The following is a 21,210-nucleotide window of genomic DNA, read 5'->3' on the forward strand; positions in this document are numbered from 1 at the left end:
AAGATGTTGAACATCTTTGCATATGCTTACTTGCCATCTGTATATCTTCTTGAGTCAGGTTAAGGTTAAGGTCTCAAGGCTTGAGTCTGTCTGTTAAGGTTTTTGGCCACTTTTTCATTGTGTTGTTCATTTTCTTATTGTTGAGTTTTAGGAATTTTTGTATATTTTGGATAACAGTCCTTTATCAGATGTGTTTTGGCAAATATTTTCTCCAAGTCTGTGGCTTATCTTCTCCTTGCTTTGATACAGGCTTTTGCAGGGCAGAAGTTTTTAATTTTAATGAAGTCTAGCCTATCAATCATGACTTTCATGGATTATACCTTTGGTGTTGTACATAAAGAGTCATAGCCATACCCAAGGTCATCTAGGTTTTCTCCTAAAGTTATCTTCTAAGAGTTTTCTAGTCTTGTGTTTTATATAAGTCTATGATCCATTTGAGTTAATTTTTTGTGAAGGGTGTAAGGTCTGTGTCTAGATTAGATCTTTCTGCACGTGGATGTCCAGCTCTTCCAGTGCCACTTGTTGAGGAGATTCTCTCTGTTCCATTGTATTGCCTTTGCTCCTTTGTCAAAGATCAGTTAATTATAATTATGTGGGTCTATTTCTGAGCTCCCTGTTCTGTTTCACTGATCTACTCGTCCATTCTCTAGCCCATACTATACTGCCTTGATTACTGTAGTTTTATCGTAAGTCTTCAAGTCAAGTAGTGTCATTTCTCCAACTTTATCCTTCTCCTTCAATATTGAGTCGGCTATTCTGAGTCTTTTGCCTCTCCGTATAAACTTTAGAATGAGTTTGTCAATATCCATAAAATAACTTGCTGGGATTTTGATTGGGATTGCACTGAATGTATAGACTAAGTTGAAAAGAAGTGACATCTTGATAATATTGAGTCTTCCTATCCATGAACAAGGGATATCACTCCATTTATTTAGTTGAGTTCATTCATCAGAATTTTATAGTTTTCTGCATATAGATTTGTACATATTTTGTTAGATTTATGTCTAAGTATTTCAACTTTGGGGGTGCTAATGTAAATCGTTTTGGGTTTTTAATTTCAAATTCCACTTGTTCATTGCCAGTATACAGAAAAGTGATAGGCTCTTGTATTTTAACCCTGTATCCTGCAACTTTGCATAACCACTTATTAGTTCCAAGAGGTTTTTTTTGTTGATTCTTTCAGATTTTCTTCATAGATGATCATGTCATCTTTACTTATTCATTCTCCAATATTCTTATTTTCTTTATGTAGATCTGAGTTTCTGACCTATATCATTTTCCTTCTCTCTGAAGGACTTCTTTTAACATTTCTTGCAAGGCAGGTCAACTGGCAATAAATTCTGTCAATTTTTGTTTGTCTGAAAAGTCTTTATTTCTCCTCCACTTTTGAGAGAGATTTTCATAGGGCACAGAACTCTAGGTTGGTGATTTTCTTCTCTCACTCCACTCTCTTCTGGCTTGCATGGTTTCTGAGGAGAATTTGGATATAATTCTCATCTTTACCCCTCCATAGGTAAGGTGTTTTTTTCCTCTGGCTTCTTTCAAGATTTTTCTTTATCTCTGATTTTCTAAAGTTTCCATATGGCATGCCTTGGTGTAGTTTTTCTGGCACTTATCTTGCTCAGTATTCTCTGAGCTTCCTGGATCTGTGGTTTGGTGTCTGATATTAACTTGGGAAAATTCTCAGCCATTATAGCTTTGAATTTTCTTTCTGCTCTTTTCTCTCCGTCTTTTCTTTCTGATATTGCAATTATGTATATGATACATCTTCTGTCCCACAGTTTTTGGATGTTCTATTCTGTTTTTGTTCAGTCTTTGTTCTCTTTGATTCTCAGTTTTGAAAGTTTCTATTGTCATATCCTCAAGCTCAGTGTTCTTTCCTCAGCCGTGTCCCGTCTGCGAATGAGCCCATCAAAGGCATTCTTCATTTCTGATACTGTGTTTTTGATTTCTAGCATTTCTTTTTCTTTCTTAGAATTCCCATCTCTCTGCTTGCATTATAAATCTGTTATTGCATGTTGTTTACTTTTTCCATTAAAGCCCTTTGCATATTAAACATAGTTTTAAAAAATTTCTGGTCTGATAATTCCAACATTCCTGTCATATCTGACTCTGGTTCTAATGCTTGTTCAGTCTTCCCCCTGCAACCTCATTTTCTTTTCTTTTATAGAAGATTAGCCCTGAGGTAACACCTGCCGCTAATCCTCCTCTTTTTGCTGAGGAAAACTGGCCTTGAGCTGACATTCGTGCCCATCTTCCTCCACTTTATATGTGGGATGCCTGCCACAGCATGGCTTGACAAGCAGTGCATAGGTCCGCACCTGGGATCTGAACCGCCGAACCCCGGGCCACCGAAGTGGAACATGTGAACTTAACTGCTGCGCCACTGGGCTGGCGCCTTGTTCAGTCTTTTTAAACTGTGTTCTGTGGTTTTTAGTAAGCCTGGCAATTTTGCATTGAAAGATGGACATGATGCATTCGATAAAGGGAACTGTGGTAAATAATCCCTTAGTCAGATGGTAGTAAGGGGTCAGGGGAGCAGAAGCATACTGTAGTCCCGCAATTAGGTCTCAGTCTTTTAGGAGCCTGTGCCCCTGGACTGTGAACTTCACTAGTGCCTTCCAGTTGTTCCCCCTCCTCCTTTTAGGTGGGACAGCGTGGCTAGAGGGGACTGGAATTGGGTGTTTTCCTTCCCCCACGTGGAAGGCTAGAGTTGAAGTTGAGTACTCCCCTTCCCATGGGTGGGTTAGGCTCAGATAAAACCCCAGCGGGATAGGCTCTGGTGAAATAGTTTCCTGAGGGCAGGTCTTGCTAAGAAAAACGGAATGCTCTGGTGTGTTTCAAAATGGCTACTTTTTACCTCTCTGTGCCCGAAGCAGAGGGGATTTTTCTCCAGTATTCATCGTGAGGATCTTGTAGAACTCCTAGAGATTAAACTGGGTTGCCTCGGTGTTTCTAACTCAGACTTGTCCACACTGCACCTCCAGTAATTCGTTAATTAGAGCTCAGGTTTTCCTCCCCTGGCACTGGTTCCTGCGGAGGTTTCTGCTCATGGGTTTCTGCTCAGATAAGTTGGGATTCTCTGTATCCACCTGTCTGTCTCTCCAATTTGTGGGGAAGTGGTTTACTCTGGGACCTCACTTCTCTCAAAGATCTAAGAAGAGCAGTTGAGTTTTCAGTTTGTTCAGCTTTTTACTTGCTGTTAGGATGGAGTGGTAGCTTCTCAGCTCCTTATATGCTGACTGGAAACTAGCAGTCGGTCAAGTATTTTTCATTTTTGTGTTTTCCAGGGTTTCTTGTATAACATTTGTATACAGAAGGTGCTTAAAGACTTCTCCTAAACTTTCATGGATGTCACTGGTAATAGCTTATATTTTCAAGCGCTTTCTAGATCCCGGCCACTGTTCTAAGTGTTTTACATACATACTCTATTTAAACCTCACAAGAACTCGCCTATAAGTACTGTTATTATTCCCATTTCACAGATGAGGAAGCTGAAGCACACAGCAGTTAAGTATCCTCCCCCAAAGGAACACAGCCAGGCAATGATGGAACCAGAATTCAAACTCAAAATGTCTAACCTGAGAATCCATGCTCATAACCACCATGCTCTATGATCCAAGCTGACTCCTAAAAATCTTGATAATATTGTGATCTGATTTACTCATGTAAAATTCCAATAGCCCAGGGGATTACTTCTTATTCTACTTATTTTGGAAACTGCTAATACAATGTTTCAATTTACCACCCAAATATCTGAAATTACTGAAAAGAGAGTGCCTTTGAGTACACATACCCTACAGGTCACTACAAGAAAAGGGTTATGTTTTCATGCAGTCCACATGGAAACTGATGCACCACAGGAGTTCTATTAGTTCCCAGAAACTGACAAAGGTCTTCCTCAGCCCATCAGAGATGCTCCACATTGGCTAAAATGAATCTAAGAAAAAGACTTCCATGTTCCTATGGATAGAAACGTGAACTATTTTCTATGACAAGTTAGCACTGAGTCTTACATAAATATAACTTTGAGAGCACTAATGTTTTAAGCCAACTAGATTATTCTGATTCCACTGCATATACATTGAGGTTCACCACCATTAACAGACAAGCCAAAGATAATCGTGGCCCTGTGGGCTATGCCAGCTGTAGCGATGAATCTGAAGTCTGTTTTCGTAGCAGCCACTTTTTGCTCTGCACTCAGACTGACTGTACACTTAGTTCTCTTTCTTTATGGAAACTTGGTTTATCTGCACCACTAATCTATTCTCTTTTTTCTGACAACTGATGCAGAGTTTAAAAGTTTAGAAAATATTCTTATTATTTATTGATTGGAATTCATATTGGTAGGTTTAGGACACACGGGAAACATCAAGTATCCCATCATGTTGAAATATCAAAATGCACGATCATCTTTCATCAACATATTCTTCTTTATCAATTAAGTGGATGCTCTATGGCGATTAGCCAATATCAGGAGAGTTTATATCATCAGGTGAGCTGTATGTCCCACCCTATCCTCACTTGGTTGAGAAAAGAATCATATTCTAATTAAATTTATACAGTGAGAAAATTTATCTCCCAAAAGCACACAAAAAATGTACGTGGGAACTTCCTCCTCTCCTCTCCACCAAAAAACCCACTTGGCATTCCTTAACATTATATCATAGCACATTGTTTATGTCTTGAAAACACATGTGCTAATAAGCTCTACTTGGTTTAACAAATTTGTGGATAATAAATATCTAATGGACTATGGACAAGTTTATTAGACATTTTTTGATACCGCACTAATTTACAGAACTCATTTTTCATTCATTCACTCTTTCATTCATTCGTTATTGACATGTGCCCCAGGCTGGTGCTAGAACTGACAGCCCATGATGGCAGTACAGTGTGCTAGTGTGAGCACAACAGTAGAGACAACACGATCTGAGAGCTCAGAGAAACCAGCAGTGCTTTATCAAGGTGCTCAGAGAAGGTTCTAAGCAGGCAGACGTTAAGAACTACATTTCTCCGACAGACAAAGACAAGGAGCACTGAAATTGTGACCTCATCTAGTTAAGACTCTTTCTTTCCTGGAAAGTACTTCATCAGGTTCTGCAGGTTTATAATGGGTTTGTAGACTCTGCATGCCATTGACCTTAGATTCTTTTCAATAAAGGTTGTATGTCTAGGGATCAAACTCTATACTAGAGGCAGGACCAGAAAATGGGCCTTCTAGGTCTGGTATATTCTGAAACACAATCTAGTAAGGATGCATTTGGCCAGGGACTCCCTAGCCAGTACTGAAGGTTGTACTCTGAACCATGCCAAGGGACACTCTTTCTAACACAGATGTTGTAGAAATGTACATTCCTCATGGTAGAAAATGGCAGTAAAAACTCTGATTCAAATAAAAGTGGTATATTAGGACAATTTTTTGACAAATGGAAATAAAGCATCTTGAGGAGAGGTCGCCTCTTTAAAATTCATACAAAGGTGTGTTGGCCACAGGCTGCCCTGTTTTTGCCCAAACATGACTCTGGCCTCTGCCAGGATAGAGAGAGGAAGTGGATGACCTCAGGTGGCGGTCTCCTCTCTCATTAGCACACTTATCCTGCAGTTGTCCCACTGACCAAGCCTAGGACAGATGATAAGAGCCCTGGAGGATCAGAGAAAGAGGCGAGAAGAAGAGTAGTGGGAAAGGCACGCACAGGCTGACTTTTCCCTCTGTCACTTGCTCTTGGTGTCCTGCCCTCACGGTGAGAGTTCTAGGGTCCATGTCTCCTTTGCCTGAACTGTCACTCCAGGGCTTCCTTTCCACGATTTCACTTTCCCTTGATACCTCCAGCAGCAAAGCGGGCAGGGCATCTCCATCAGACAACATGGTGCTTGACTTTACACACCTCTAAACAGAGACCCTTTCTCACCCATCCTTTCAACCTGTCAGCCTAGCAGTGTTTGGTTTAAAGCAGATACTGAAAAAACTGGGTGAGTAACATGAATGAATACAATTAATAGGCAAAATCCATTTTTGGAATAACCAGTTGATTTCATTTATCCCTGACTTCACTGGGATTAATATTATAAAGCAAACAATAAGGGAAAATTGGCTTACACAAGGCCAGTCATCGTCTCGGCTCTGCTATACTTCTTTTCTCAAGAAATGATGAGAGATGGCATGTGCCAAAGAGAATTTTATTTTAAGGAACTATCAGGGGGAAAAATGACTTAATTAGAAGGAAAAAAAGAAAACTTTTAATTCAAAGAAATCAATGAAGGGGTTGTTACTTAGATTTGTAAAATACTACAAAAGTAAAAATGGCAGGAGTCAAATTACAAATAAAAGAAAGTCCCGTCTGCTCTGGGTAATCTGAAAAGTTCCTGAAATAGACAGTAATTGAAGTAACTCTCTCACCTTGTAATTATTCATGATTTCAGTTAACCACGGCTTAACTGACTTTACAGTGTCTTCTCGCAAGTACTTTTCAACTATGGATCCATCATGAAAAGTCCGGTTTCCCACATGGATGGCTTGTCTCACTTCTGGGAGGGACAAAAACTTCCCGTAGTAACTCTGGTCCTCAGGTTCCTGGCAGAAGAGAGCGACAGAAAGATATCAGAGGCACATGGCTGGGTGGCGGGATAGCACACTGTGGAAAACGTCAAAATTCTCCTAACATACCACACTGAACAAGATGTGATGTGACTATTGTCTCCACTCTGAAAATTTTAACTTGAGGGTTTTGAGGAAATTTAAACTTTACCAACAACAAATCTGGATGATCTGACCCTCTTGGAGCCAATATCCCATTTGTAAATGCTGAATTTTCCTATTTGAAAATTAGTATTTTGCAATCTGTGACTCCAATTAACAAGCTCATTTGAGACAAAAATAGGGAAAATGGAAGTGGTGAGATTATCAAAATCAATTTGCTCCTTGTCAGAGGCTCTATGGAAAGAAGCCCACATGGACCACAAAAGGGCCGGGGCAGGTGGCGTGGTGGTTTAAAAGCTGAGGATTCTTTTCCATGTTCTGTTGTTTATTAAAACTACACTCATGAAATAATCAGGTGACCATAATCTAAGGGGGAAAACACATTAAGTGTTAAAACAGATGATACTTTATGAAGGACATAAGACCAAAAAAAAGGTGTCCTTTGGGGCTGGCCTGGCGGCATAGTGGTTGAGTTGCACACTCCACTTTGGCGGCCCAGGGTTCACTATTTCAGATCCTGGGTGTGGACCTATGTGCTGCTCATCAAGCTATGCTGTGGTGGTGTCCCACATACAAAGTAGAGGAATACTGCCACATATGTTAGCTCAATGACAATATTCCTCAAGCAAAATAAGGAAGATTGGCAAAGATGTTAGTTCAGGGCCAATCTTCCTCACCAAAAACAAAACAAAAACAAAAACAAGGTGTCCTTGAGCCTTATTTTAAAAAATTGCATAAAAGTGTTTGCAATATTCATTATACTAAAAGAAAAAAAGGAGTAAATTCAGTTTTAAAAAAGTCACAAAAGAGTAAAAAAAACTGCCAGAGTTTGCAGTCAACAATTTTGTGCATCATCAACAATTTTTGCTAACTGCGAATACATTACTTTGTAAAGAAAAAAATGTAATCACACATTTTGTTTCTCTCTTGCCTACCATATGTTTTATCTTGGTAGTATCTAAATCCAAAACCACAGGGCTGGCAAATTCCACTGAAATTAGCTTTATATTTTATTTACAAATTAGTTCATAAATAAGGCAATTTTAAAAACAGAATGCATTCTCATATACACTAGACAAAGATTATACAAATCCAAATGCCTCCTTGGGTTCCTTTTGTCTTATTTGATTAATTTACACAAAAGACGTCACCCTTGGCCTACTTTTATGGAAGGAACTACTTGAACACTTTGAGAAATATTCCAGAGGGCTTGAAGTGAGGGCCATATTAAATGTACAAGACATCTTAAGTTAAAAGTAAAACAAAGCAAATATTTTCATAAAGGCTTTGGTGCTTTTGATTACTCAAGCTGTCTTAAGAACAGAACAAATAACGTGGGCATTTTCAAGAAACTCACTGCAGGCTAGGAGCTCTGGGACCTGACACCCAGAACTGCAAGCCTGGCCCCACTTCTGTATACAAGCTCTATTTGGGGGAAACTGTGTTAATCAGAGATTGTTTCGAGTTATCCAGAATATCACACATTCTCGACAGTCAGATTATCATGTATATAACATTGGCGGGGAAAAAATCCTACAGATCAGTAGACCAAAGAATGCAACACAGTTTGGACATATTTGTCTAGTATAGAGTCAGCTATAATATTTCCCAAATTGGAGGAAGTTTGGTTCTGCCAAAAGTTTTAAGCAAATGCTATTATGGTTTTTGAAATGTTCTTAGTACCGTGCACTGTAAAAAGTTATAGTAATTAGAACATCCTGTAACATTCCTGAAGTAAGAAGGCTCAGTTGTTACGTCACCATCTAGTAGTTTATCCAGTACCTAGGTGGGGAGAGAAGGGAGAAAGAAGGAAAGAAAACATCAGGGTGGGTAAAAATACACAGGCATCTGTCATTTCATCTATTCAATAACTTTTTCACTCCTGCATTGTTTCATTCAACAACCATTTATTGCACATCTCCTCTGGGCTAGACATTGTCCTAGGCATTGGGGAAACAGCAGTGAACAAGACGGACCAGAAGTCCTCCCTTGGGGAGCTTATCTTCTCAAGAGGGACAGTAAACAAGCATTAACAGGTAACATGGGCAGTATGTTAGAGGTGATAAGTGCTAAGGGAAAAACTAAAGAGGAGAAGGGGAGTAGGATGTGTCATGGGTGCGTGTGGGCATGTGTGTGTGCGTGAGTGTATGGGACACTGCACAGAGGAGGAGACAGAGGTCTCACTTAGAAGGTAGCATTTGAGTAAAGACCTGTGAGAAGGGAGGAAGCGAGCCATGTGGACCTCTAAGGAGAAAACATTCCAGGCAGAGGGAACAGCGAGCTCAGAGGCCCTGACTACAGGAGTGAGCCTCGGAGGGAAAGGCTGCCATAACATGGATCCTTGATCACTCACCCACAGTATGAGGAGAGAGGACAGAGGATACGACATACATGCAGGTGCTGGGAGCTGGTGGAAGTTATCCTCGGACTTCTAACTTTCATCAGCTGAGGGTAAGAGCCGTCAGCACAGCTGTGTGCTTTTCTCTAGTCGTTGTCAGCGGTATGGAGGCAGGCACGGAGTGGTAGAGAAGGGCATTTAGCCAGGACTGTAGTTTGGCCAAAGGAGATGGAGGAAGTACGAACGGGACAAAGGTTGGGAATGTATGCAAAGGACTGGCCTTGGATTTAAGGTGGGTAATTAGAGAAATTAAGACTTGAGGGGGTTAGGGATCATAAAGACATTGTAGGACCAATGGACTGAAAGGCAATGGGGATGCAGGATTGTTGTTTGAGTTGGTATATTTGCAGAAGTGAACTGGGAGGTGGCAGTTGGAGGAAGATGTTTGAATCTGAGATTGTGAAGCGATTGTTGGCTTTTTGTTGTTGTTGCTATAATGAGAATGAGCCACTAAGGTAAAAAGGAGAACAAAATCACTGAAAGGGAGGAGACTAAGGCACTGAGGGACCAAATATTAAAAGGATCTTCACTGTGGATACTGCAATCACCAGAAATAATGACAAGAGCAATGCCAGATTCTGCACAGCAGAGGAAACAATCAACAAAATGAAAAGACAACCTAACAATTGGGAGAAGATACTTGCAAACCATATATTGGATAAGGGGTTAATATCCAAAATATACAAAGAACTCATACGTCTCAACAACAAAAAAACGAACAACCCAGTTAAAAAATGGGTAAAAGATCTGAACAGAGATTTCGCCAAAGAAGATATACAGATGGCCAACAGGTACATGAAAACATGTTCAACATCATTAACTATCAGGGAAATGCAAATCAAAACTACAGTGAGGTATCAATTCACTCTGGTCAGAATGACTATAATTAACAAGACAGGAAACAAGAGGTGTTGGAGAGGCTGTGGAGAGAAGGGAACTCTCATACACTGCTGGTGGCAGTGCAAACTGGTGCAGCCACTATGGAAAACAGTATGGAGTTTCCTCAGAAAATTAAGAATAGATCTACAATATGATCCAGCTATTCCACTGCTGGATATTTATCCAAAGAACTTGAAAACACAAATGCATAATGATACATGCACCCCTATGTTCACTGCAGCCTTATTCACAGTAGCCAAGACTTGGAAGTACCCTAGGTGCCCATCAAGGGACGAATGGATAAAGATGTGGTGTACATACACAATGGAATACTACTCAGCCATAAGAAAGGATGAAATCCAGCCATTTGTGACAACATGGATGAAACTTAAGGGAATTATGCTGAGTGAAATAAGTCAGAAGGAGAAAGTAAAATATCATACGATCTCACTCATAAGTAGAAGATAAAAACGACAACAAACAAACACATAGGAACAGAGGGAAAGGGGGGACGGAGGAGGGAGAGAGGAGGAATTAGGCAGACGTGTGGTGATGGATTGTGATTAGTCTTTGGGTGGCGAACATGATGTAATCTACACAGAATTCGAAATACATTATGATGTACATCTGAAAGTTATATAATGTTATAATCCAATGTTACTGCTATAAAAACAAAAATTAAAAAAAAAAGAGTGATGCCGGAGAGAGTGACAGTGAGACAGGAGCTAAAATATTCAGAGAATGAGGAGTAAGCAAGGGGTTGGTAGACAACTACAACAAGCAGGGGTGGGTGGTACCATGTGAGGACATGAGATTCAAAGCTCAATGCTTTAGGAGGCAGGGAACATGATCTGGAACAGCAATGAGGAGCAAGGAGGACACTCACTCTACCTATAAACCAAGTGCTACAAAGTAGGTAAGAGGGAAAACACCCCAAATTGAGAGGGCTGCAAGGGAAGCAGCAACATCAGAGGAGAAGCAGATTTTGGGTAGAGCAAGAAGATAAAAGGAATAGCCATGGAAGAGATTGAGAACATTGGGGAGTTCGGATGAGGACACTGAGTTGTAAGGGGCTCTTGTGAAATGAACTCAGCACATTTTCAAAACTATCAAGTATGAATTTAGGTTCCTTACAAGGTAAGATATTAGTATCCTAATTTTACATATGAGGAAACTGAGGCACATAGAGGTTAAGCCACTTGTCAAGGACACCTCACTAACAATGTCAGAGGTGAGATTCAAACTCAGGCGATGACTCTGCAGCCTACATGCTCAGGTTGGGGCACGTCCTGGCGCCCCAACAGTCAGACTGCAGTGTCTCCCGGTCTTCAATTCTTTCTGGCCACGCTTTTCGGTTTAATATAAGGTTTCATTATCTTATTAAATTAGTTTTCTGTTTCAAACATGAAGCAACTTAACTTATCCAAGTTACTCTTGCCATGGGGTTAGGGACCAAGTATTAAAAGGATCATCACGGTGGAACATGAGGGTAGGGTGGGTAAGAATTATGCCTTAGCAATGCTGTGGTTGCTCAGGGCCACTGCAGCTGGCTTGCAGATTGTGCGCTACATGCGCATGCCTGGTTGAGAGGGGAGAAGGGGCAGAGAACCAGCCCCAGTTCTGCTTGCCAACCTGGATAAGTTTGGAGAAATGGCCACTTTTTATCTTCACAAATGGCGGCATCTGCTTCCCAATCCTGAACCCACAGGACTATGTCAGCCCAGAAGAGATGTCTTTTTCTAATTTGTCCATCCAGAGGGGACACTGTAGGCTAGCAATGGTCCCGGATGTATACAGCAATTCTGGAATTCACCTTTAGAAATTATCTTCAACACCAATGGAAAGAGAATGGATTTGATTTCAGGAAGAGTCAAAAATGATTTGCTGTCAAACAAATAAGGTGGGCAGTCAAGACCTGTGAAATCTAGTTTCTGGTCAAAACTTATTTCACAAAGAGAACTCTATGATCCAGAACATTGTCAAGGATAGGAGACAACACAGGACCAGAGACTGGCCATTGTGCATCTTGCAGAATCTCTACGATGTCCCAGGATTTTTATAGAATGCCTGAAAATTACCACTGGGTGCAAATCAGGGGGAACATTTCCAGCCCTAGGCCTGCCACAATCTATTATGTGGCTTTTGGCAATTGATGACAACCCTCCAGGCTCAGCATCCTCATCAGTGAAATGTGCATGCGTGCACGTGTGTAAGGAGAGAAGATGATTGATAAAGTTCCCACTAGCTCTGAGTTACTCCTCTTTGATTAACTAAGTCATTTTAGGGGATCAGAACATCAAACAGGCTTTATTATTTAAGCTTGAGATTTTGACATTTGGATTCTCTTGGGTTTCAAGATTTCATGGAGTCTTCTACTGCATCCGTTCAAACACATTTTACCACTACTTACTTACTTTCTTAGGTATCATTTTATCTATTTCCCTTGAAAAAGTAAAGGTCTTTATGTTTTCATTCGTTACTCAAGATATTGGACCAATGGTCACAGAGACACTCCATACCATCAAGGGTTTTTTGGTGTTTTTTTTTTGGTGTTTGTTTCTTCTTTCGTTTTGTGATGGTTTGGGAGAGACACCATTTAACCTCATGGGCCATCTCCTTGTATCTCTGAATACAGAAAATAGCTGAATTTTTCAAGTTTCACTAATCCTATGGGTGCTTATGTGGCTGCATCATGCTCCACAGACATCCTTCTGTTTTTTTTTTTTCCTTTTGGGCCTACCAAATCTTCTTGCTCTTGACACTGCTTAATTCTGTATGCTTCTTCAAAAAGACATCAAATGTCTCATTTGCAGATTTCTCTCATGCAATGTAAAATTTGGTATTAATTCTAAATTCTAAACGTTTAGTTTTCACCTTTTCTGCCTACCACAGGAGAGCCCAAAAACCAGTCTTGAAAATACTGTCATTGCAAGTTGAAGAATGGTCTTACATGTCCCTGATAAGATCCCTCTTCCTTTGCATTTATAATCGCACAAGAAATTCTGAATCCACACTTTGCAGCCATGTCAGATGTCCTGACACAGGGAAGGGGAGACTGTTAGCATCTTGCAGAATGGCTGGGGACTTCCTGAGCTCGCTCCAGTTGCACAGCTTGCTGCTCTCAGAATTCATCACAAGGGCAGTCTCTGTCTTGAGGGGCTTCAGGTAGTGCCCTGGCACGCTACTTGTAAAAGGGAGCATAACTTTATGTCACCCTCCTTCTCCCTAGTTTGTATGTCTCCTGCTTTGATCTGAACATGCTGACCTGCAGTGCCTAGAAGATTTTTAATGTTAGTCCTCAGCCTTAATAACAATAACGCCATTAGGTAATTGTTATAGGATGTGCTTCCAATAACAAAAAGATTAAAGGCCTCAAAATTCAATCCTTGCCTCATTTGGTAATGTGTCAAACATGGTAGCTCTATGGTAATGGTGGCAAAAACCCCCTAAGGAAGATTGTTTACACGTGATCTTTGTCTGCACTGGCAAAACAAACAGCAAAACCAGAAAACCACCCAGCCTCCTGTATCCTAATATTTAGTATAGTCTTACATTTTAAATTTTAAATAACCAAAAAAAAAAACCAAAGATGAAGAATACAACCGTATTACTCAATTCTCAAATTCAGTTTTAGGGGAGCAATGTGATGATATTTACAAAGACCAATGGCTCTTTGTAGAAGTTTTAAATTACTACATTTAATAGTCTTTGTTCCTGACATAGAGGAGCATGTGACATTTGTTAGACACTGTGGTCACTTCTCCAGCTGAAACCCTGTGTGTGGATATTACCCTTTGGAAGGGTTTAGAGCATATGTTGAAGCATATGCATCCACTTTCTAGGGTGCCTTTCTTCTGATTTCCTTACGATAGGGTGTGCCTTTAGGGCCTACACAGCATTGAAAGAAATCAAAATAGTTAATGAAAGACTACAGTTAGATAAACACCCTGAGGTGATCTCAGGTTTAAAATATAGCCAAAGTAAATTCAAAAAAACCCGGACAGGTCTTTTCTTCATTATGAGCCACTCGTCTCGCCTCCTGGTCTTGGACAGCATAACAGATACACCTTCTCGAACAACAACAAAGAGCCTGAGCACCATCGAGCTCCTAGGACCCTCCTCAGATGGTTCTCATTGCTCCAGGGCAGCGCAGGCCCCAGAACTCACTTCAAAGGCTTGAGACCACTTCTCCTGCTTGATGAATTTCACGCACTCATCGCTCTGCTTCTGGAAGTACTTTCTCTGCTTCTCATCCAACAAGCCAATTTGGTACAGGAATGCTGCATAGCCCCCTATGATCTGAGGAGAAAAGAAACAAACACAAATGCCACAGGGAGAGAAAGAGAGAAGTTAGCGGAGCCCATTTACTTGGTGAAATAACCCTTTGTAATTTGTCAATCTCGCACTAGAATTAGCCAAGCAAGACACATGCACACACACTCACACTCACCACATACCACACAAACACATACAAATATACACACAACACACACACACAACATGTACAAATAGGCACACACAAACACACAACACACATATACACAAAACACAGAATCCATACACATCGCATACCACACAACACACACTGCACACACACACCACACATAAACATCCACACACAATACACAAACACACACATACAACAAACATACACACAACACACCACAACATATGCACACACACCCCCCCCAACGCTCGTGGTCACAGCTAACCTAGACTAACATAGTAAGTTGACACCTTAAAATATTTGGTAAAAATTAAAAGATTTAGGGGCTGGCCCTGTGGCCGAGTGGTTAAGTTCGCGTGCTCCACTGCAGGCGGCCCAGTGTTTCGTCGGTTCGAATCCTGGGCGCTGACATGGCACTGCTCATCAAGCCACGCTGAGGCAGCGTCCCACATGCCACAACTAGAAGGACCCACAACGGAGAATATACAACTATGTACCAGGGGGCTTTGGGGAGAAAAAGGAAAAAATAAAAACTTTAAAAAAAAAATTAAAAGATTTAAATCATTAGAAAGTCAACTGAGTATTTCTGTTTATCAAGTTAGGTCTCTAAGGTAAGAGGAGCCTCCATTTGATTAAAGGGGATTTAATCTCCTTAAGGAACAAAATGGAGCGGAAAAAGGGGCCACCTACAGATTCAGGATCAGAATACGCATCTCCAATAGCGATTCCTTTCAGGTTGATCTTCGTCGTCACCAGTGGGTTGAGCATGTGGATATAGTGTGCGATGGCTGGCACATATTTCCCTGCATAAGACTGAGAAGGGTAGATGTTAAGATGAACCACCAAAAATTGATGCTAGTAAAATTGTGTTTAAATTAATTAAAAGAACAGTAAAACATTAACATTTCCACATGAGACATACTATGTATTTCTTAACCTCATGCTGTAAATTCCACAATAGCAAAGAGCTCTGTCTCTCACTTCTTTTGTCATCCCAAATAGCACCAAGTGACACACAAGTCACAGGTGAAGTACACAGAAAAAACAAGTGAACATGTAATAAATAAGTGAACATTCTAAATTCCTTCCAGAGTAAAATAACATGGACCAGTGAACCTAATTCTGCCCCCCATAGCGCTTTTCTTACCAGAAATTTCCATTAAAAGTTTTATTTAAAAAACCTGAAGGTCAAAATAAAGATTTCAAAATCACGTATAATGATACAAAATTTGAAATAAACATGTATTAAAAGGAGAGGAAAAGGGAAATAATTGTCTAAAGTTGTCGAACTTATCTCTGTTTCTGCCCTTTTCCACTACGAGATTCTTTTTTCAATTTCAAAATGTTTTGTGGACACAAACATGACAATAATTCTGCTTTTAGATTATACTGAAAAAAGCTACTATTGGTTCAGTAATATTTAAAAAATAGTTTTGTGCTTTTTCCATTAAAAAGTTGCCTTCCTGACACCTCCACTTGTATTAATATTGTCTAATTGTAATTACTGTAATAATTGTAAGTGTTGTCTATTGCATTAATATTGTCTAATATTGTCTGACATGAACTTCATGTGCTCAACATGAAGCTCCAGTCCCTAAGCCTTCCTTGCAGCCTCCCTTTCGATTAACATTAACTCTGTTCTAACTACTTAGGTCAAAAACCTTGGTGTTATTCTTTCTCTCTTTCTCTCACACCCCACAAAAGGCCACCAGTGAATCTGGTCAACTCTACCTATTCTATCACAATCTGTCCATAATCTAGTGTCTTCTCACACCCCTACTTGGTCACCTTGCACCAGGTCACCATCATCTCTTGCCTGAATTATGACAGTAGCCCCCTGCTTTGTCCTTACCCTCATCCAGTCTATTTTCAAGACAGTGGTCTGTTAAAACATAAATCAGATCATGCCACTCCTCTGCTCAAACCCTCTAATGACTTCCCATCTCCCTCAGAGGGAAAGCAAAGTGCGTTTTTTGAGGCGTAAGGGTTGACATGATCTGGTCACTTCACTGACATTACCCCCTACTATCCTCTCACTCATTCCTCTGCAGCCCCACTCGGACCACAGTCACAATTGTGATCCGTACTGTTCCTTCCACCAGTGCCTTTGCATTAGCTGTTCTCACCAGCTGGAAAGGCTCTTCCCCTGCATATCCATATAGTTAACTCCCTCACTTCCTTAAGTGAGGTCTTCCCTGGCCACTCTACCTAAAATTTTAATACCCCTTTTTTGATGTTTTATATTTCCCTTCTCTCCTTTTTCATCTGAATCTTAATCACTCTCCAACAAACTTTTACTTATTTATCTTGTGTATTGTTATTCTCCCACCCACACTAGAACAGAAAATCCACGAACACAGGGATATCTGTCTGCTGTGTTTATCAGAATATGCCTGATGCTATTTATTTGTTAGTGCTCAATAAACAGCTGCTAAATGAATGAATCTTGAATTAACCTAGATGTGTTTGAAAAACAGCAATGCATATATGTTCAAAACAGACTAGAGGCATTGTGTGGGTACATATGAGACTGCAGACCCTTCACAATACTTCTAAGGCTCTCTAGGGGTCTGTAATTCAAAGACTGGGACCCCCCGCCCCAGGAGCTCTCACTTATTCCACACCACAATCATATGCTGGAGATATCATTATTCCCATTTCAATACGAGGACGTGGAGGCTCAGAGAGGTTAAGTGGTAGAGTTGGAATTAAATCTGGTCTAACCTACTCCAAAACCTAAACTCCTTCCAAGTCATGATAAAAGGATGTAATTTACATAATTTAGACAGATCTCCTCACTGATACAGCCTTCTTGTACAATAATAATTATTCAGGCAAAGTATTGAATCAAAGCAATTTATCTGTTCACACTCATGAGCACATTTTAGCTTCTTTGTGTTACTATAAATATGTGTTTATGCATCTGAAATCTGGTTTGTTGCATAACTGCGCTACATTCTTTTGTTAGGGGCAATAAGTGAATATTTATCAAAAAAAATTTCTGTAAGACGACCCAAAAAAGCAAATCCCCTTAAGTAATCATTTAACTGGTAAAGACGTGTTGTATAGTCTTCATTCAATGATGGTTTATTGGACAACTCTTCTGTCAAAGGCATTATGGTAGATACTTGAGAGACACGAAGAATAAACCACAAAGCTTCTATTTGTAAAGTTCATAATTTCTTTTGAAAATACATTATGGAAAACTTGACTCAAATGTGGTAAGGCAAAGTTTACCATTTCATGGATTATTATTCCCACAATGTGTACACTGCCTAGCACATAGTAGGCACATAAAAACATATTTGATAAATGAGTGACTTATCTGACGTTACTTCTAAACATTTTTTTCTCTGTTGGAAATTAGTACAAATGCTAAAAAGTGTATCTTTCAGTGATGTTATCACTCAAATTGTCTTGTTCTAAGATCTGGCAATAAAACACCTCTCTTGACTCTTTCTGATGCGGAAGGGATGCACTTTGTGACCATCACGCGTATCTGGGATATATCCAGGCAGAAAATTTAGAAAGAACAGCCACTCAATTTCTGAGCATCTACTAGCAATGGGCTATTTCACCTACTTTAATTTGGGTCAATTTAAGGTTAACACTATCTTCCTATATTTTAAAAATGATGAAAATAAGGGTCTGTGCATTTCAAACATGTGCCTAGCTAGAATTCTATCCAGGCTTGGCTGCCTCCACACCTCCCATTTCTCATATCAAATCACATTTCAGTCAATGGTCCTGGAACAGACTATGGGTCTCTGGTCCCCCAAGCCGGGGCCCAACCTTAGGTTTCTCCACTACATATTTGCTAAGCTGACCACTTTGGGAAAACAAGCCAGTGAGATGGGTAGTTCTGTAACCACATCCAAAACAGATTCCTCACTGTCCAGTCCACATCTGCTAACCTAAAAATGATGCTGTTGACCTCATCGTTTGCTTTCTAATGACTATCATACACTTCCTTGCCCTGTGTCAGTGTGACAAATCCTTCACTGCCGTTTTCATTAATCATTCCACTGGTTGAATGACTCAGGCTGTCACACAGTAGACAATTATAGGATTATTTTATGGAAAACAGACACTGAGACATGATGATGAAATTTCAATTATTTTCGCTCTCTTTGTTGAGACATATTTCTTTTTTTTTTTTTTTCTCAAGATCAGGCTTGTTTATTCTTCCTGCATCATCTATTTCTCAATCTAACAATTCTCTGATCAGCACAAGCACTTTAAAAGATAACCAGACAATAAGTCAAGTGTGTTTTATTTTACCCAGTTTCCCCTTTTCTGGATGTGTTTTAAATAGAATAGAACCCCATATCTCGGGGGGGAGAATTTAGGTGTGGTTGCCTGATGGATCAGAAATGGACTACATGGCGCCTTAGGACTTATCCTTGTGATCCTATAATTTTATGAACTCTTGCTTCTTTTGTTCTGAGTTCTGCCTGTAACAACGACGAAAGCAACAACCACCACAACTATCAGCCCTGTGGTTTCTCTGATCTCTTGCTGGTGTTCACCAATGTGGGCAGCAGCTGGCCAGTGAAGCTCCCAAAGTCTGTGAATTAACACCAACCTTCTACCATCAGATCAGACCCTGGCCTCATAAAAGCTCGGAACAGCATCAAAGCGATTATAAAAGGAAAGAGGAAAAGCGTGGTCAGGAACTATGGGAACACATATTATTTAGAATTCAGCAGTGACCTTCAACTGAGGAACTCAGCCAGATAAACATATTTAACCCAACACAAAAATTCAAACTAGGGTAACGATCAACACATCAGGACCTTAGTCAGCCCTTATTATTCCTTTCTAATATTTAAAGAAGGTCTGAGCTTGCAATTTCTAGCACTGTTCTTGTATGGCTCATTTTTCTCATGGTGACCATATTCTGGGCTCAGCTCTGACAAGAAGGGCCAGAGATATTAGGGTGCATTTGTATATGCCTGTATGTGCTGGAGCTTAACGAAGCAATAAACCTCCAGCTCTCCTCTTACATCATAAGGATCTCAGAATTCGGCTCTCAATCTTTTATTTCCCAGATGAGAGAAACGGGTCTCGACATCCCAGCTGAATAGTGGTTTTGAATCTTGGTCTGCAACCTTTCTGGGTTCTTAAATGATATTTGGAACAGCCTGATGGAAATCACGTTAGGAGCATATTGTACTTGTAAAAATAGCCTAGAGAGAATGTAATGCTTGGTTAATTATCCAGATGTGTAAAAGCACAATGAAATTGGACTTAAACTTGTAATTGTGTATTCCATCTGAATCTCTCCCTTCTTACATGTTTCAACAACATTCACAGCAGACTTACTGTACCCCTGTCACACGGTTACTTTTAAGGGAGGAAAAAAGATTTCATGTCTAAAATTAAGCTTCAATCAGCTCTTCCAGAAGAAAAGAAATCGTGTCAGAGAATAATACTATAATGGAAACAGTGTCCTCTTACAGAAATTTCCCATATGTTAGCAGTTACTATTGTTTAAGGTACTCTCAGTCATGTACATTTCCTACTCAAGTTTAGTAGGGGAAAAAAAAAGGAAGAAAGATGCAGTTATATTCATTCTCTGCCTTGCTTCTAGGTTTACATTTTATGGTAAAATGTGCAGAACCTGATAATGATAATATCAGATAGTGATAATAACCTGATAGTGATAATGAGCAACGGCCGTTGAAATGAGATACACCCCAACCTGGGCACAAAATGTCACTATCCACAGGCCCTGGTTCCTAACCTCTGCCTGACAAGTGGAAAAGGGGGAGTCATCAACCTCAGCAACGGTATGTAGAGGAGGGTCAGGGTCATTCTGTGCCCTGTTCCCTGCTCCGCCCCCACTCCCCTGGCCACTCCAGCTGGAGTTAATGTCTCTTTGAAGAATTCACTCTGGGGCTGTGAGAACTCCTCCATGTCCCCAGAGGGAACCGTGGTGGGTTGTCCTTCTGGAGAGAGTCAAAACAGTGCTGTGTCCTCTAACTGTCCCCAAGCACAGACGATGGTAGAGCCACCCCCATTTATGGGGACAATCAGAGGGAATAAGGGGATATGCCTTGAAGAGAGTTTTTTAGACACACTGAAAACCACAAAAATCAGTGAAAAGCCTAAGTTTAATGGAGTAACACAGGATACAGCCACCAAGAGGACAGGATTAAGCTAGGGCGACCCTGACTTCATCTAGCCTCTGGGTAGAATCTTACTTCACTTGGCACCATTATTCTCTCTGAGGAGAGAAGAGGTGTCGCCTTAAAACGGCCAGTTCAGAAAATGAATGAATGAGGAAAGCTTGAACTTCATTGTTGTGGTAATCTCTACAACCTCCTAGACATTTCTAGACCATGCGTCATCTGATTTCAAGACCACACTGTTGCAATTAAAATAAAAATGGCTTCTAACGAGAATATGACTTTATCTAAACATCTCTTTCTCTTGAATATGAGCTTTAAACAAAAGCAGAATCTACAAGAATAGACATATGAGGAAAAACATTTTGATCTGTAGCCAACTTCCAGTCACATAAATTTATGCAAAAGTATGTTCTGCCTCCAAATGATATATTCTTGTTTCATATGGAGAAGATGCTTCTTAAAAAAAAACAACTCCATCAGTGACAAGCACAGGTGAAAAAGATGCACCCTCCTCCCCCAACTCTTTGACCTCAGCGCCAATTTTGGAGAAACCCAGCTTGAAGCCAGGTGACTCAACCAGATGAATAAACCCTTTTGTTTAAAGAGACTACAGTTAATTTGACTTTTAAATAAAGACTATGAACATACTGGG

At 40.2% G+C, this 21,210-nt stretch overlaps 1 protein-coding gene across 1 annotated transcript in view; it reads right to left on the reverse strand.

The window, feature by feature from the left end:
* CPVL (carboxypeptidase vitellogenic like) overlaps window positions 1-21,210 on the reverse strand; it is a 137,057-nt gene that overhangs the window by 56,991 nt on the left and 58,856 nt on the right. The window contains exons 8-11 of the mRNA XM_014841042.3: window positions 15,115-15,237; window positions 14,145-14,276; window positions 8,384-8,482; window positions 6,401-6,574 (exon numbers count right to left, since the gene is read on the reverse strand). Coding sequence (XP_014696528.1) covers window positions 6,401-6,574; window positions 8,384-8,482; window positions 14,145-14,276; window positions 15,115-15,237 — 528 coding nt within the window. The remainder of the gene's footprint in view (window positions 1-6,400; window positions 6,575-8,383; window positions 8,483-14,144; window positions 14,277-15,114; window positions 15,238-21,210) is intronic.

This window comes from Equus asinus, chromosome 1, assembly GCF_041296235.1.
Source record: "Equus asinus isolate D_3611 breed Donkey chromosome 1, EquAss-T2T_v2, whole genome shotgun sequence".
NCBI lineage: Eukaryota > Metazoa > Chordata > Mammalia > Perissodactyla > Equidae > Equus > Equus asinus.